Source organism: Procambarus clarkii, chromosome 50 (assembly GCF_040958095.1).
Source record: "Procambarus clarkii isolate CNS0578487 chromosome 50, FALCON_Pclarkii_2.0, whole genome shotgun sequence".
NCBI classification, from domain to species: Eukaryota; Metazoa; Arthropoda; class Malacostraca; order Decapoda; family Cambaridae; genus Procambarus; species Procambarus clarkii.
In genome coordinates, this window is record NC_091199.1 from 31,868,370 (window position 1) to 31,886,464 (window position 18,095).

Sequence of the window (18,095 nt, forward strand, 5' to 3'; positions counted from 1 at the left end):
CTTGCTATTTTTTAAACAACGCTGTTCACCAACGTGTGCAATTGCTGATTTATGCTATGTTAACCCCCCTTTTTGTATTTTTTATTCCTTCTTTCAACACAATTTATACCTAATCCCGATTACTATTAAGTTTTAGTCTGTGTTTTTTCCCCCACACCTTGCCTGAAATGCTATGAGTATTAGTGACTTTAGGTATTGTATGTACTAGCTCTGTCTATAAATCCAACATTATGTTTGTAAATCAACTGTATGTACTTTTCCTGAATAAAATGTATTTATTATTTATTTTTAAATCAGTAAGTATTAAAAGAAGGCACCAAGCTGGGAAGGCTATGTAGCACCATTGTGTGTAACAATAAACCAATTTTTTTTTTAACAAATAATGCACCTGTATGGTAAAACAAATCCTGGCAGCTGTAAAAATATTGATGCAGTTATTTAAATGAAAAATATAATGAAAGAAATATTACTGGTTTATTTTTATCCTATCTTTTTGTACTGTACAGTATATCCAAGGAAGTGAAAAATTGAGACATAATGCACAATTTAATGAATGATTAGCATGGATTAGCAGTTCAAAAGAAATATGACTATTACATATCAACATGAGATCTTAATGATCCATGGTCAACATGATTTAATAAGGATAATACAGTACTGAATTTGTAATAATACAAACTATAATTTAAAATCTTTATTACTGATTTTTTTTATTGAGAAGATTAGGTATACACAGCAATGTACTACTACCCTATTCTATATGGAATATTACACAGTGTAGATAAAAAACTAGCTATAAGTTTATCTAATATTCCCATCTCACAGGATGGTTAGACATACTGTACATGGAATCAATTTAGAAAATACCAGCCTCAATACAAGAAACAAATCAACTCTGACTAAACAACTCTAAGCAATTTTCACAAGAGGTAAGCACTGAATCATGGAAACATTATATTATAATTACTCTTACCAGTTTCTACCAGACTCCTCTCAAACAATGTATTTTTAAACATGTTTAGGTATACACAGCAATGTGCTGCTTCCCTATTCTGTATAAAGGACCACACAGTGTAGATCAAAAACCAGCTACAAGCTCATCCAACATCCTCACCTCACAGATTGGCCAGTCATACATGGAATTAGGAGAGAACAAAATACTTAATGCTGATCTATTAGCCTCCACTGGCAAACTCTGGGTGCAGCACAAGAATATCTTCCAATATTCCTGAGTGTATGAAGTAATTACAGAGCTCAAAATACCTCATACCATTTGTTATGAAGTCACTGATAACAGGGCAATCATAGATATAGTGTTGGAGAGTATGTTCTCTCAAGTAGGACTGAAAACAGATGTTTTTTTTTCCACCAAGAGGGCTATAAACCCATGGAACCGCCTTCCCGCTGAAGCCGTAAATGCCAAATTCCAGCTAAAAAATATCATTAAGACAATTGGCGAGCTCTTTAACAAGCCGCCGGCTTTCTGTCCTTTTCGAGGCCACTAGATAGTTAGTGGCCCTTGGGTAAATTCAGTAAATATATACAATAATTGTCAACGCATCTTCCGAGCAACACGGACAGCTTCACAGTATCTCTTAGAATTACGTAGGTAAGCAGCAAATGTAACATATTTGTTTACTACAATGTCGGTGCTAGCTGTAGAAGTTGAAAAAACATTGTTTTACTTCGAAATATACTAATTTTATAAGAAAATTCGAGGTAAATAGGAGGCAGTAGAGCTCCGATAAGCCAGCGCTAAATCTTCAATATGAAGAATGTTGCTGCTCTCTGATTGGCCAAACGAAACACAGTAGTGACCTCTATCGGCGCGCAGGTGAACCAACAATTTTCTTCCTAAGTGGACGTTATTGAATTGCACCTAAGCCTCTTCTTAGGGCGCACTTAGGAACCTTCGTAGCAAACCCACTTACGAAGAAATACACAGAGCTTCATGAATCTAGGTCCAGGTTTGCTGCCACCTCTCCTAGCGCAACCCGTTCTCACAAATTTAATAAGTCAATATTGACTTATTAAATATGTGCATAGGTGACATACTTAACATAATAGTTTCCCTTGAAAAGCTTCATAGAAAACACCGACCTTACATAACCTACTTAGGAGTGTTGGCATCATACAAGATACCTAGAGACTTGGTTAATTTATCTGGAAGATTTTCATATTCACTTCCATATGTCTCTTGCTGGGCACGTTTGATCCAGTAGAGGATAGGATTGGGAAACTTATGTCTGATTCCTATCTTAGCAAGAAAGTCAAACACATGTGCTGTCACTCTTAATAACTTACTCAAGTTAGAATAATTGTGAGGATTAATAACTAAGATTCGATGAGGTTCTGGTTCTTTCATGGGAGTAGTGATATTGGTCACTATGACTTGTGGCTTTTGTTTGGGTCACTGACCACTAATAAGCCATGAAGGTCCATTAAGCCACATCGAAGACTTGATAAGTTGTTTTAGTGTCAATCCTCGAGATAAGTAATCTGCAGGATTGTCCTTAGTGGGAACATGTCTGAATTTATATCCAGCAGATAATTCATAAATTTCCCTAACACGATTACTAACGTAGGGAGTTTTATTGTTGTTGTTGTTTCTTACCCATTGTAAGACTGCCTCATTGTCTGACCACACGACGATTTCACCAAAGTGGATATTATTGAGTGTCTTGGTCAGGCAATGAGCCAATCTTACTCCCACCAGCAATGCAGTTAACTCCATTTGAGGTAAAGATCTCTTCTTAATGGGAGCAACTCTTGCTTTAGATGTGAACAAAATTGATTCTGCACTATTGACTAAGTAGGATACAGCGCCATATGCTTTACCAGAGGCATCGCAAAAAAACGTGCAAATTTGTGGGCAAGTTTTGTCCTGAAGCATTACGAGGAAATTTCAAAACACTTAACTGATTGAAATCTGTTGTGAGTATCTGCCATTTAGCTTGCAACTCAATTGGCAACGTATCATCCCATCCCATATGTTTCTGCCAGCATTCCTGCATTAGGAGTTTGCCCCTTATTAATATAGGACTAAGTAAGCCTAAAGGGTCAAATGGTTGACTGACATACGAGAGTAATTTTCTCATGGTAAGGGATGAATTATCGGTTTGTACTGACTTGACATTCATCTCGTCAGTACTTGTGTTCCATTCCACACCCAGAACTTTTAATTGATTAGGCACCTGATAACCTGGAAACTCTTTCTCGATTATCTGGTTTAATGATTTATTATTTGAGGTCCATGATTGTAGTGGCATATTGGCTCCTAACATCTCACGGTTAGCCTCATGGTAGATTTCTACCAAATTGGATTGATCATTTGTAGTTCCCTGGAAATTATCGACATACAAGTTGTCACTGATTTCTGCCTTATAAGGGCTATTTGACTTCCTCAAATGTGTATCTAATGTTGCTTGAAGTAGAAACGGGGAGGAAGTCGCTCCGAATAGCACTGAGGCAAAACGATAAGTTATGATATCACTGTTAGGATCCAGTAGGTCCTTAATCCAGAGAAACTTGGCGTAATTACGATCCTCCTCTTGTAAACCTACTCTAAGGAAAGCTTTACTGATATCAGCAGTATAAGCAAAAATACCAGTACGGAATCGTAATAACACATCATGTAGCCTTTGTGTTAGGTTAGGTCCCGTTTGGAGACATTCATTCAAAGACACACTGTTTGGCTTCACTTTGGCTTCAGCACTACAGTTGAAGACAATACGTATTGGTGTCGTCAATGAATCTTTCCCCACAGCGTGATGAGGTAAATAGTGACCTGTTTTTCGGTCATCATTATCAACAACCTTGATAAATTTACTGTTGAGTTGTTGTTGGATTAGTTGATGATACATGTTCAGTTTGTCTGGCTGCTTCTTCAGTCGTGTTAATTGAGACTGTAATTGTGAGGCTGCCATGAAATAATTAACTGGAAGTTGTGGATGATTCAACTTCCATGGTAGTCTCACCCAGTATTGTTTATCTTTATAGACAACTGTATCCAGATATTGCTGGTATATCCACATATCATCAGGGCTTGGTTGTTCAGGGATAATGCCTAAAGTGTCTAAATCCCACAGACGATGTACAGGTGGATCAGACTCAATATCTTCAGATATTTCTCTGAAATGTAGGGGTGACTGTTCCAAGCCTAGTCACGCCACTATTGTATTGTTAGATTGTTGGTTGGTTGACGCTGGATTTTGTTGGAAAAGCACCGGTCCAGTAAGCAATTTGCCTCCAGCAGATGACAACAAATTCATTCCGTGTTATCTGGTGCATCCCGTTATAAATTTATAATAATGGTCAGCGCCTATAAGTATTCCAACATCAGTGAGGCAGTCAGAATTTATTTTGTAGTCTGCTAGCCTCATGCGGTTTCGTTTAAGATATTTCGCAGTGCGAGCTAATCCTGTGACCTGCAGGTCTGTAGGAAGTTTGTCTACTACTACCACTTGTATTGGGCTAGTGGAAGATCGAAGTCTCACTAATACCTTAACTACTTGGTATTCACGAGGTCCACTATTAGTCAAGAAACCAGAAATATTCAATCTCACACTTTTGGCAGGTTTTAATTTTAACTGCTCGACTAATTGTTGTGTAATGAAGGTTTTCTGTGATCCTTGGTCGAAAAGACCTCTAGTGTTAACTCTGGATTTCCTGTTAATTAATCTAAGTTGAGCTGTAGGCAGAGTGATATTATTGCCTTGCTCAGTAGCAAGTTCATTTATTTCTTGATATACCTTGCAATATTGTACTGTGGTAGAATTCGTGGAATTCTCCCCAGTTGTCATGGATTGGGTAGAAGTTTTTCTACACAAGGCATAATGATGTATACCTTTGTTGCATCTACTGCATGAACGTAGTTGCACTACACATTTACTGGGATCATGAGAGCCCATGCACTTGGTGCACCTGTGTATTTCTTGTAACCGTTTAATCCTGGTATTAAAGTTAGGATAAACAGTGCATTGGTAGGTGGCATGTTCTTGACTACAGAACAGACACCTTATCTCTCTGGTTGACTTTGTCCCTTTAGTAGACAAGTCATTGGTTACACCAGAAGGAGATACTGAATAAGTACCTACATTACCACTCCCTTTTCCAGTGGATGGAGCAGTCCTAGGTTTAAATTTATTAGACTTATTTAGAGTCGTTTTGGGTTTGACTGAAGTGTCAATATGAGCTGAGTTACGATGGGAGTTAGTAGAGAACTTTGAAACACTTTTCCCATCTTAGTTGACTCTTTGTCTTTCGACTAAGGTATGTAGACCTTCTGTAATTTCTTTCAAGGTCAGAAAGGTTTTATTGTACATAGTACACAATTTATCTAAGGTTTCTCTTGGCAATTTTCGCCTAACAACTACTTTGGTCATCCATTCAGCTGTCTGAATTTGGACTTTAAGGCTTAAGGCCTTGAGTAAAGATTTTAACTCCAGCCTGAAAGTTTGGAGAGAATCTGTAGAATTATTAGCAGATGGTAAATCTAGTAATTTTTGAACTAAGACAGTAATAGTTCTCTCCTTGTTATCGTAGTTGGTTTTGAGCAATTGAACAGCTAGGGTGTAACCATCACTGGTCAGTGTTATATTTGAGATTACTTTCAAGGCTTCATTTCGTAACAAGCCTTGTAAATAAGTGAATTTGGTTGTTTGAGGATGTTGACTTTAGAGTCTACTGCATCCACGAATTTACTCCAGAAATCATCCCAACTTTCATTCTCGCTACCAGAGAATGTGGGTATGTTGATTTGAGGTAATTTGACATCAGGATCTGTATGTGCAGTAGAAGGTATTGTTAATTTGTTTTTAGCAATTTGCTTTTTAAAGGGTTGAAGCTTAACCTGTATATCATCTTCATACTCCGCTAAGTCATTTACGACATCCTCAAGTTCACTATTGCCTATAGAAGTTGAGTGAAGTTCTGTCAAATACAGATTCATATGTTGCTTAATATGGGCGAATTTGCTTTCAGCAATTTGAAGTAAATCTTCTAATTCAAAGTAGTCAACAGGTGACTGTTGTGACAGATTTTGACATTTAGTAATCTGTCGGGTCAAATGACCTTTCAAACCGATAAGGGTCCTTTTCATTTTCTCAGCCGTTTCCATTATGGTGGGTAAAGGCTGGTTTGACAGTAAATAGTTGTTACTGAGATAACTGGGATATTGACTCATTCAATGGAGTTCAATATCAATATTAATAGCCTAATATATTTGAATAGACTACACCACCTCTTTCAGAGGTTAATTTACCTACCTAACAAGAAATAACTAATTATTTTGAGTAGTGCTTGAACTTCACCATTAACTTTCGTCCGGCTAGTTCATCTTTATCACCATTAGATGTAATTGTGATCATTCAGCAGCACTCAAAATGTATACACACAAAATAATGAGTACAAGAAGAAATAATATGGATATACTCTAATCAGAGTTATCTTAAGGTTTAATCCCACCCTTGATAGGGTCAGCACAAATGAATAATATATGTACTACTAACTAGCTCAAGCCTAGTCGTGAGAATTTCTACCTAAGAAACTACAAATTTATTTAGTCTGTGTTTGTGCCAAATTCAGCACAATCACAGCCTAAATTCCTACCTAATAAAGGTTGGCAAAGATTATTGTGGTGCAGTAATGTGAATATATAGTTGTGCTGTATTTTTGTTTTTTTTTGGATTATATAGTTTATAGAAATGTGCCACTTGCACACACAAGTGAAAACAATTATGTACAGTTAATTTTGGCTTGCTAGCCACAGCCGTTTGTGATAATTGATTGTATAGATCAATTTGTCAACTACATGTGACCTAGACTCACCTGACAGGTGTACACCATCTCTAGCCAGGTTTTGTCTGTATGGTCTGGCTGTAAATTGAATATAAGTGGCATCCAATCGTACTCGTTTTTTCAGCCTGAAGTTTATGTATTTGGCAGCTCTCTGGTAATATTCTGGTGTTACTCCCCAACGATTATCATTAGTCAGTTGGCGAGGTTCCACTAATGTGAATACACTAATGTGAGTTTAAATGAAGAAATTATGGTTTTAAGGTGATTAATCACCTCAGCTGGATGACGAGTAGGATGGATGTCATTACCACCTAAATAAATAATAGTTAGATGGTGAGGCCACTCTAACGTAGGTGTTAGTGTGGAATTGTTATAAAAGTTATGAACTGTTGCTTCTGGTGACCTAAAGATTCTTACTTCAGTATGAGGTATAGGTCTAAATGTTATGGGTAATTGACTGTGTCCCACGAGTGCTACCTTATACATGAGGTATAAGTAGCAATGAATTGGTGTGAATTAGGCTAACCTGTGTGTTACTCTGTCAGTAGACACGGTTAATTAATGGGGTTAGTCTAGACTACTTCACACGATGATTAGTTATTACTAATTAGTATGTATATATTTATATTTATGTTTATCCGGTTCGATAAGGACCATAATGTGGAATATCTGGGCTGGACTCAATTTATTTAATTATTAAATTAATGAAATCAATTACGAAGGACCACCCACTTTTAAGAAAAGAGGGAAACTAATAAAAAGTGATCATTAAAAACACAAGGAAGAAGCAGTGTCTATGGATAAATATTAGAAAGCATAATCACTTAAATAATTAATGGGCTGTATGGTTAATTAACTTAAGTCAGAACCTCAAACACCTACATTGGGGGGGTATTGCTAGAACTTCATATACGTCTAGGAACTAGTGTGGTTCGTACACCAGTTCATTGTTTGATGAATAATATTGTGACCAAAATGTTAAAGAATCAATAGGAGATTACCACCAGAAATTAAAGAGATTATTAGCATTAGAAAGTAATCATCTAAATAAACACATATTATCTCCAGTGTACATGACGAGTATTCAATTAGATAGAATCATGAACAAATAGCAAAAATTGTAGTAATTATATGTGTACAAAAAGTCTTAGCTTAAAGACGATTTCTATGACATCATTCAAGCCTCGTCCTCGTGATCTCAGGAATTCCTCGTAGAAGCCCTTAGAGGTGAATAACATGAATGTAGGTAACAGCTCGTTGACTCCTCACATACGAGCTGTAATTTAAGGGATATTACGTAGCATTGAACTAGGCTACTTAAATCTCAATATTCATGAAATATAAAATAAAAATTAGTGCGGTACTAACGTTGGATTTTTTGTAGTCGTTCGATATATTACGACAGGCTGCCCACGACATATACGATCTCTAATGATGCATCAAAAAAGAACTATATACTTATCGAAAGGTGCAAATTATGCTGAAGCCTGCCAGTATCGCGTCTCAGGCTCAAACTTCCACAATGTCGTACACATGGTTGATAGCTTGGCTTGAATATCGACGCGTTATTAGTTGACCGAGCACTGCAGATCACGTAGAACAATAATAATTCATTCTGGGTTGAGTATCAGTTTAATTCTTGCTGATAATCTCAACGTCACGTGTCTCAGACTCTGACCCCACGACCTTTGTTGCTCAATTCCGCAACACGAGTACACCACACACACACACAATGGCGTCTCCTTTCCCTCTTCAACCCGCGTCCCGCATTCACCACAGAAATTATTTATCACGAATAATATTATTTCGCGCGATTGTGGCTGAAAGACTTTAATAAAGACTGGGTTGTAATTCTAGGGATTTAAATATTATTACTTTCTCGTCTTATGGTGGTAAACAAGAAATGGAGAAGATTTTAGTTTTCTCCATGAAATTCACGCGACGGAAAATTTCTTACTTGATAACAATTGTAGCTAAAACTCTCGATTTAGAATTACCTGGGAGTTATGTTATCCATAAATAATTATCACACGGAATACTGATGATTTTAGAGAATCACATTTAATTCTCTAACACACTGGCTATAAATGTGTTTAACTAGATATAATCTGACGCAATACTGGTGCTTGGTTTCGTAAGAATTCCAGTATCCATATGCAGATATAATAGTTAGTTTATGTGAACATTACTGTTAATAAGTTTTAGTAACTACTGAAATTAGTATATTTTAATACTGATTTATTATAATACAATAGTATTGTATTAGTGTTGGAAATTTCCAACATAACTCCGGGGGGAGATTTCTCGGGTCGCAGTGCAATGTTGAGTACTGACATACCTATCCCGAAGTTAGTATTAATGTTAATATGTTAGTATGTTAGTACACACACGTAACGGATGTCCCGTAATTGTCAAGGACATGCCAGAAACTTAAGTCTTGCAAAGAAGTTCATGTTGAATGGAACATGTTATTGGAAATCATCTAAAGTTAATGACTAATAAAGCCTACAATGAACTCTGGGACTGGTGTCGCTATGACATGTAATGTTTATGTTACTAAGTCTTAAAGTTTTGTAAACTCTCAGATACTCTAGACGAAATAATGTTATTATTAATAGCCTATACAACAAATTAAGATTTAAATCATACAATTTAAAGTAACTGAGAATCCACTGTGATGAGAACGTTCTGGGTCATTGTGACTTGTAACGATTTGTTACTTGACATTACAACACAGTATCATCATGATTACTTAAATTGGATGGGAAATTATTTGCTCTTGGTCGAAGCTATAATAGGCTTGTAGTTTCCGTTTGCATTGTTGAGCAGCAGCTCTAGTAGGGCGGTTGCTCGGTGGATCAGAGTTGTTGTCCTAGGAAACTGTTGGTGAAGCTGGTTCTGGTAACCACTCTCGTTCTGCTAATTCGAGAGGTACCAACTTCTCTAAGGTTTTTAGGGTAGTGTTGAATCGGCATAAAACCTTGACTACTCTCAGGATGCCTTGGTGATCTGGGTGGATAGCAACAATTTTGCCTATGGGCCACTCGGACCTTGGTCCATCACTGTCAACCAATACTAGGTCTCCTGGTTTAAGTTGTACTTTATTATAGGGACTCGAAGCTCCGTAGTGGTACTCTCGTAGAGCTGTGAGGTACTCTCGAGTCCACACCTCATTCCACCTTTCAATTACTCTTGAAAGATGTTGGTAACTTTCTACTAAGTAACTCCTGGTTACATGTGAAGGGTCGACGGGGTCCTCTTCTGCCAAAGGTATTAGAGGGCTCAGCAGGCCTCCATGTATTAAGTGTGAGGGACTCAGAGGTTCTCTCTGTGAGAAATTATCTGATAGGTATGTTAATGGGCGATTGTTGACTCGCTCCTCGATTTCCACGACAAGTGTTTGGAGTTCGGAGTAACTAATTTTCTGTCGATGCAAGGTCTTCCTTAAACACTTCTTGACAGTTCCTATCATACGTTCGTAGAACCCACCTTGCCAGGGGGCTCTGGGAGCTATAAATTTCCAGTGGCATTGTCGTCTCTGTAGGACTGACTGCACTTCTGGATGATTCCATACCTCTCGCAGACAGGCTTCTCCTGCTACAAAATTTGAACCATTGTCTGATATCATTAGTTTGGGACAGGATCTGCGAGCTGCAAATCTACGAAAAGCTTGGATGAAGGCTTCAGCACTCATGTCCGAAGTTACTTCTAGATGTACGCCTCGCGTGGTAGCACACGTGAAGAGGCAAATATAAGCTTTCACTGGTATCTTATCTGGATTGCCAGTGAGAAGTATGGCTCCTGTGTAATCGACACCAGTGGTCTCAAAGGGACGAAGATGAACTACTCTTTCTTCAGGGAGTGGTGGAGGTCCTGGGTAAGGACACACTCGAGCATCGTATCTTTTGCAGATCACACAGAATTTAATAATTGATTTGACTGTTTGACGACCTTGAGGAAGCCAATATTTTTGTCTAAGGTCGGTGAGAGTGTCTAACACTCCACCATGCAAAGTACCATATTGATGGTGATGTAAAACTAGAAGTTTGGTAATGATGTTGTGACGTGGTAGAAGGATTGGATTCTATGTATCCAGATCAATTTTGGCATGAAGCAAACGTCCTCCACACCTTAATATATTATGAGTGTTGGCATCAGGAGGGCCTCGTAGCCTGGTGGATAGCGCGCAGGACTCGTAATTCCGTGGCACGGGTTCGATTCCCGCACGAGGCAGAAACAAATGGGCAAAGTTTCTTTCACCCTGAATGCCCCTGTTACCTAGCAGTAAATAGGTACCTGGGAGCTAGTCAGCTGTCACGGGCTGCTTCCTGGGGGGAAAGGCCTGGTCGAGGACCGGGCCGCGGGGACACTAAAAGCCCCGAAATCATCTCAAGATAACCTCAAGATCATACCAGATACCTAGAGACTTGGTTAATTTATCTGGAAGATTTTCATATTCACTTCCATATGTCTCTTGCTGGGCACGTTTGATCCAGTAGAGGATAGGATTGGGAAACTTATGTCTGATTCCTATCTTAGCAAGAAAGTCAAACACATGTGCTGTCACTCTTAATAACTTACTCAAGTTAGAATAATTGTGAGGATTAATAACTAAGATTCGATGAGGTTCTGGTTCTTTCATGGGAGTAGTGATATTGGTCACTATGACTTGTGGCTTTTGTTTGGGCCACTGACCACTAATAAGCCATGAAGGTCCATTAAGCCACATCGAAGACTTGATAAGTTGTTTTAGTGTCAATCCTCGAGATAAGTAATCTGCAGGATTGTCCTTAGTGGGAACATGTCTGAATTTATATTCAGCAGATAATTCATAAATTTCCCTAACACGATTACTAACGTAGGGAGTTTTATTGTTGTTGTTTCTTACCCATTGTAAGACTGCCTCATTGTCTGACCACACGACAATCTCACCAAAGTGGATATTATTGAGTGTCTTGATCAGGCAATGAGCCAATCTTACTCCCACCAGCAATGCAGTTAACTCCATTTGAGGTAAAGATCTCTTCTTAATGGGAGCAACTCTTGCTTTAGATGTGAACAAAATTGATTCTGCACTATTGACTAAGTAGGATACAGCGCCATACGCTTTACCAGAGGCATCGCAAAAAACGTGCAAATTTGTGGGCAAGTTTTGTCCTGAAGCATTACGAGGAAATTTCAAAACACTTAACTGATTGAAATCTGTTGTGAGTATCTGCCATTTAGCTTGCAACTCAATTGGCAACGTATCATCCCATCCCATATGTTTCTGCCAGCATTCCTGCATTAGGAGTTTGCCCCTTATTAATATAGGACTAAGTAAGCCAAAAGGGTCAAATGGTTGACTGACATACGAGAGTAATTTTCTCATGGTAAGGGATGAATTATCGGTTTGTACTGACTTGACATTCATCTCGTCAGTACTTGTGTTCCATTCCACACCTAGAACTTTTAATTGATTAGGTACCTGATAACCTGGAAACTCTTTCTCGATTATCTGGTTTAATGATTTATTATTTGAGGTCTATGATTGTAGTGGCATATTGGCTCCTAACAACTCACGGTTAGCTTCATGGTAGATTTCTACCAAATTGGATTGATCATTTGTAGTTCCCTGGAAATTATCGACATACAAGTTGTCACTGATTTCTGCCTTATAAGGGCTATTTGACTTCCTCAAATGTGTATCTAATGTTGCTTGAAGTAGAAACGGGGAGGAAGTCGCTCCGAATAGCACTGAGGCAAAACGATAAGTTATGATATCACTGTTAGGATCCAGTGGGTCCTTAATCCAGAGAAACTTGGTGTAATTACGATCCTCCTCTTGTAAACCTACTCTAAGGAAAGCTTTACTGATATCAGCAGTATAAGCAAAAATACCAGTACGGAATCGTAATAACACATCATGTAGCCTTTGTGTTAGGCTAGGTCCCGTTTGGTGACATTCATTCAAAGACACACTGTTTGGCTTCACTTTAGCACTACAGTTGAAGACAATACGTATTGGTGTCGTCAATGAATCTTTCACCACAGCGTGATGAGGTAAATAGTGACCTGTTTTTCGGTCATCATTATCAACAACCTCGATAAATTTACTGTTGAGTTGTTGTTGGATTAGTTGATGATACATGTTCAGTTTGTCTGGCTGCTTCTTCAGTCGTGTTAATTGAGACTGTAATTGTGAGGCTGCCATGAAATAATTAACTGGAAGTTGTGGATGATTCAACTTCCATGGTAGTCTCACCCAGTATTGTTTATCTTTATAGACAACTGTATCCAGATATTGCTGGTAAATCCACATATCATCAGGGCTTGGTTGTTCAGGGATAATACCTAAAGTGTCTAAATCCCACAGACGATGTACAGGTGGATCAGACTCAATATCTTCAGATATTTCTCTGAAATGTAGGGGTGACTGTTCCAAGCCTAGTCACGCCACTATTGTATTGTTAGATTGTTGGTTGGTTGACGCTGGATTTTGTTGGAAAAGCACCGGTCCAGTAAGCAATTTGCCTCCAGCAGATGACAGCAAATTCATTCCGTGTTATCTGGTGCATCCCGTTATAAATTTATAATAATGGTCAGCGCCTATAAGTATTCCAACATCAGTGAGGCAGTCAGAATTTATTTTGTAGTCTACTAGCCTCATGCGGTTTCGTTTAAGATATTTCACAGTGCGAGCTAATCCTGTGACCTGCAGGTCTGTAGGAAGTTTGTCTACTACTACCGCTTGTATTGGACTAGTGGAAGATCCAGGTCTCACTAATACCTTAACTACTTGGTATTCACGAGGTCCACTATTAGTCAAGAAACCAGAAATATTCAATCTCACACTTTTGGCAGGTTTTAATTTTAACTGCTCGACTAATTGTTGTGTAATGAAGGTTTTCTGTGATCCTTGGTCGAAAAGACCTCTAGTGTTAACTCTGGATTTCCTGTTAATTAATCTAAGTTGAGCTGTAGGCAGAGTGATATTATTGCCTTGCTCAGTAGCAAGTTCATTTATTTCTTGATGTACCTTGCAATATTGTACTGTGGTAGAATTCGTGGAATTCTCCCCAGTTGTCATGGATTGGGTAGAAGTTTTTCTACACAAGGCATAATGATGTATACCTTTGTTGCATATACTGCATGAACGTAGTTGCACTACACATTTACTGGGATCATGAGAGCCCATGCACTTGGTGCACCTGTGTATTTCTTGTAACCGTTTAATCCTGGTATTAAAGTTAGGATAAACAGTGCATTGGTAGGTGGCATGTTCTTGACTACAGAACAGACACCTTATCTCTCTGGTTGACTTTGTCCCTTTAGTAGACAAGTCATTGGTTACACCAGAAGGAGATACTGAATAAGTACCTACATTACCACTCCCTTTTCCAGTGGATGGAGCAGTCCTAGGTTTAAATTTATTAGACTTATTTAGAGTCGTTTTGGGTTTGACTGAAGTGTCAATATGAGCTGAGTTACGATGGGAGTTAGTAGAGAAGTTTGAAACACTTTTCCCATTTTGGTTGGCTCTGTCTTTCGACTAAGGTATGTAGACCTTCTGTAATTTCTTTCAAGGTCAGAAAGGTTTTATTGTACATAGTACACAATTTATCTAAGGTTTCTCTTGGCAATTTTCGCCTAACAACTACTTTGGTCATCCATTCAGCTGTCTGAATTTGGACTTTAAGGCTTAAGGCCTTGAGTAAAGATTCTAACTCTAGCCTGAAAGTTTGGAGAGAATACGTAGAATTATTAGCAGATGGTAAATCTAGTAATTTTGAACTAAGACAGTAATAGTTCTCTCCTTGTTATCGTAGTTGGTTTTGAGCAATTGAACAGCTAGGGTGTAACCATCACTGGTCAGTGTTATATTAGAGATTACTTTCAAGGCTTCATTTCGTAACAAGCTTTGTAAATAAGTGAATTTGGTTGTTTGAGGATGTTGACTTTAGAGTCTACTGCATCCACGAATTTACTCCAGAAATCATCCCAACTTTCATTCTCGTTACCAGAGAATGTGGGTATGTTGATTTGAGGTAATTTGACATCAGGATCTGTATGTGCAGTAGAAGGTATTGTTAATTTGTTTTTAGCAATTTGCTTTTTAAAGGGTTGAAGCTTAACCTGTATATCATCTTCATACTCGGCTAAGTCATTTACAATATCCTCAAGTTCACTATTACCTATAGAAGTTGAGTGAAGTTCTGTCAAATACAGATTCATATGTTGCTTAATATGGGCGAATTTGCTTTCAGCAATTTGAAGTAAATCTTCTAATTCAAAGTAGTCAACAGGTGACTGTTGTGACAGATTTTGACATTTAGTAATCTGTCGGGTCAAATGACCTTTCAGACCGATAAGGGTCCTTTTCATTTTCTCAGCCGTTTCCATTATGGTGGGTAAAGGCTGGTTTGACAGTAAATAGTTGTTACTGAGATAACTGGGATGTTGACTCATTCAATGGAGTTCAATATCAATATTAATAGCCTAATATATTTGAATAGACTACACCACCTCTTTCAGAGGTTAATTTACCTACCTAACAAGAAATAACTAATTATTTTGAGTAGTGCTTGAACTTCACCATTAACTTTCGTCCGGCTAGTTCATCTTTATCACCATTAGATGTAATTGTGATCATTCAGCAGCACTCAAAATGTATATACACAAAATAATGAGTACAAGAAGAAATAATATGGATATACTCTAATCAGAGTTATCTTAAGGTTTAATCCCACCCTTGATAGGGTCAGCACAAATGAATAATATATGTACTACTAACTAGCTCAAGCCTAGTCGTGAGAATTTCTACCTAAGAAACTACAAATTTATTTAGTTTGTGTTTGTGCCAAATTCAGCACAATCATAGCCTAAATTCCTACCTAATAAAGGTTGGCAAAGATTATTGTGGTGCAGTAATGTGAATATATAGTTGTGCTGTATTTTTTTTTTTTTTATTATATAGTTTATAGAAATGTGCCACTTGCACACACAAGTGAAAACAATTATGTACAGTTAATTTTAGCTTGCTAGCCACAGCCGTTTGTGATAATTGATTGTGTTGATCAATTTGTCAACTACATGTGACCTAGACTCACCTGACAGGTGTACACCATCTCTTGCCAGGTTTTGCCTGTATGGTCTGGCTGTAAATTGGATATAAGTGGCATCCAATCCTACTCGTTTTTTAAGCCTAAAGTTTATGTATTTGGCAGCTCTCTGGTAATATTCTGGTGTTACTCCCCAACGATTATCATTACTCAGTTGGCGAGGTTCCACTAATGTGAATACTACCGAATTTGCTGATGAGTTTAAATGAAGAAATTATGGTTTTAAGGTGATTAATCACCTCAGCTGGATGACGAGTAGGATGGATGTCATTACCACCTAAATAAATAATAGTTAGATGGTGAGGCCACTCTAACGTAGGTGTTAGTGTGGAATTGTTATAAAAGTTATGAGCTGTTGCTTCTGGTGACCTAAAGATTCTTACTTCAGTATGAGGTATAGGTCTAAATGTTGTGGGTAATTGACTGTGTCCCACGAGTGCTACCTTATACATGAGGTATAAGTAGCAATGAATTGGTGTGAATTAGGCTAACCTGTGTGTTACTCTGTCAGTAGACACGGTTAATTAATGGGGTTAGTCTAGACTACCTCACACGATGATTAGTTATTACTAATTAGTATGTATTTATTTATATTTATGTTTATCCGGTTCGATAAGGACCATAATGTGGGATATCTGGGCTGGACTGAATTTATTTAATTATTAAATTAATGAAATCAATTACGAAGGACCACCCACTTTTAAGAAAAGAGGGAAACTAATAAAAAGTGATCATTAGAAACACAAGGAAGAACCAGTGTCTATGGATAAATATTAGAAAGCATAATCAAATAATTAATGGGCTGTATGGTTAATTAACTTAAGTCAGAACCTCAAACACCTACATTGGGGGGGTATTGCTAGAACTTCATATACGTCTAGGAACTAGTGTGGTTCGTACACCAGTTCATTGTTTGATGAATAATATTGTGACCAAAATATTAAAGAATCAATAGGAGATTACCACCAGAAATTAAAGAGATTATTAGCATTAGAAAGTAATCATCTAAATAAACACATATTATCTCCAGTGTACATGACGAGTATTCAATTAGATAGAATCATGAACAAATAGCAAAAATTGGAGTAATTAAATGTGTACAAAAAGTCTTAGCTTTAAGACGATTTCTATGACATCATTCACGCCTCGTCCTCGTGATCTCAGGAATTCCTCGTAGTAGCCCTTAGAGGTGAATAACACGAATGTAGGTAACAGCTCGTTGACTCCTCACATACGAGCTGTAATTTAAGGGACATTACGTAGCATTGAACTAGGCTACTTAAATCTCAATATTCATGAAATATAAAATAAAAATTAGTGCGGTACTAACGTTGGATTTTTTGTAGTCGTTCGATATAACGACAGGCTGCCCACGACATATACGATCTCTAATGATGCATCAAAAAAGAACTATATACTTATCGAAAGGTGCAAATTATGCTGAAGCCTGCCGGTATCGCGTCTCAGGCTCAAAGTACCACAATGTCGTACACATGGTTGAGACCTTGGTTTGAATATCGACGCATTATTAGTTGACCGAGCACTGCAGATCACGTAGAACAATAATAATTCATTCTGGGTTAAGTATCAGTGTAATTCTTGCTGATAATCTCAACGTCACGTGTCTCAGACTCTGACGCCACGACCTTTGTTGCTCAATTCCGCAACACGAGTACACCACACACACACACACAATGGCGTCTCCTTTCCCTCTTCAACCCGCGTCCCGCATTCACCACAAAAATTATTTATCACGAATAATATTATTTCGCGCGATTGTGGCTGAAATACTTTAATAAAGACTGGGTTGTCATTCTAGGGATTTAAATATTATTACTTTCTCGTCTTATGGTGGTAAACAAGAAATGGAGAAGATTTTAGTTTTCTCCATGGCATTCACGTGTGACGGTAAATTTCTTACTTGATAACAATTGTAGCTAAAACTCTCGATTTAGAATTATCTAGGAGTTATGTTATCCATAAATAATTATCACACGGAATACTGATGATTTTATAGAATCACATTCAATTCTCTAACACACTGGCTATAAATGTGTTTAACTAGATTTAATCTGACGCAATACTGGTGCTTGGTTTCGTAAGAATTCCAGTATCCATATGCATATATAATAGTTAGTTTATGTGAACATTACTGATAGTAAGTTTTAGTAACTACTGAAAATAGTATATTTTAAT

The 18,095-nt window shown here is 37.7% G+C and overlaps 1 protein-coding gene across 1 annotated transcript in view; it reads right to left on the reverse strand.

Moving 5' to 3' along the window:
• Positions 1–1,552: 1,552 nt before the first annotated feature.
• The window catches only part of LOC138351738 (uncharacterized), a 72,410-nt gene continuing 55,867 nt past the window's right edge, over positions 1,553–18,095 (reverse strand). The window contains exon 6 of the mRNA XM_069303765.1: positions 1,553–1,656. Within this exon, the coding sequence (XP_069159866.1) occupies positions 1,553–1,656 (104 nt within the window). The remainder of the gene's footprint in view (positions 1,657–18,095) is intronic.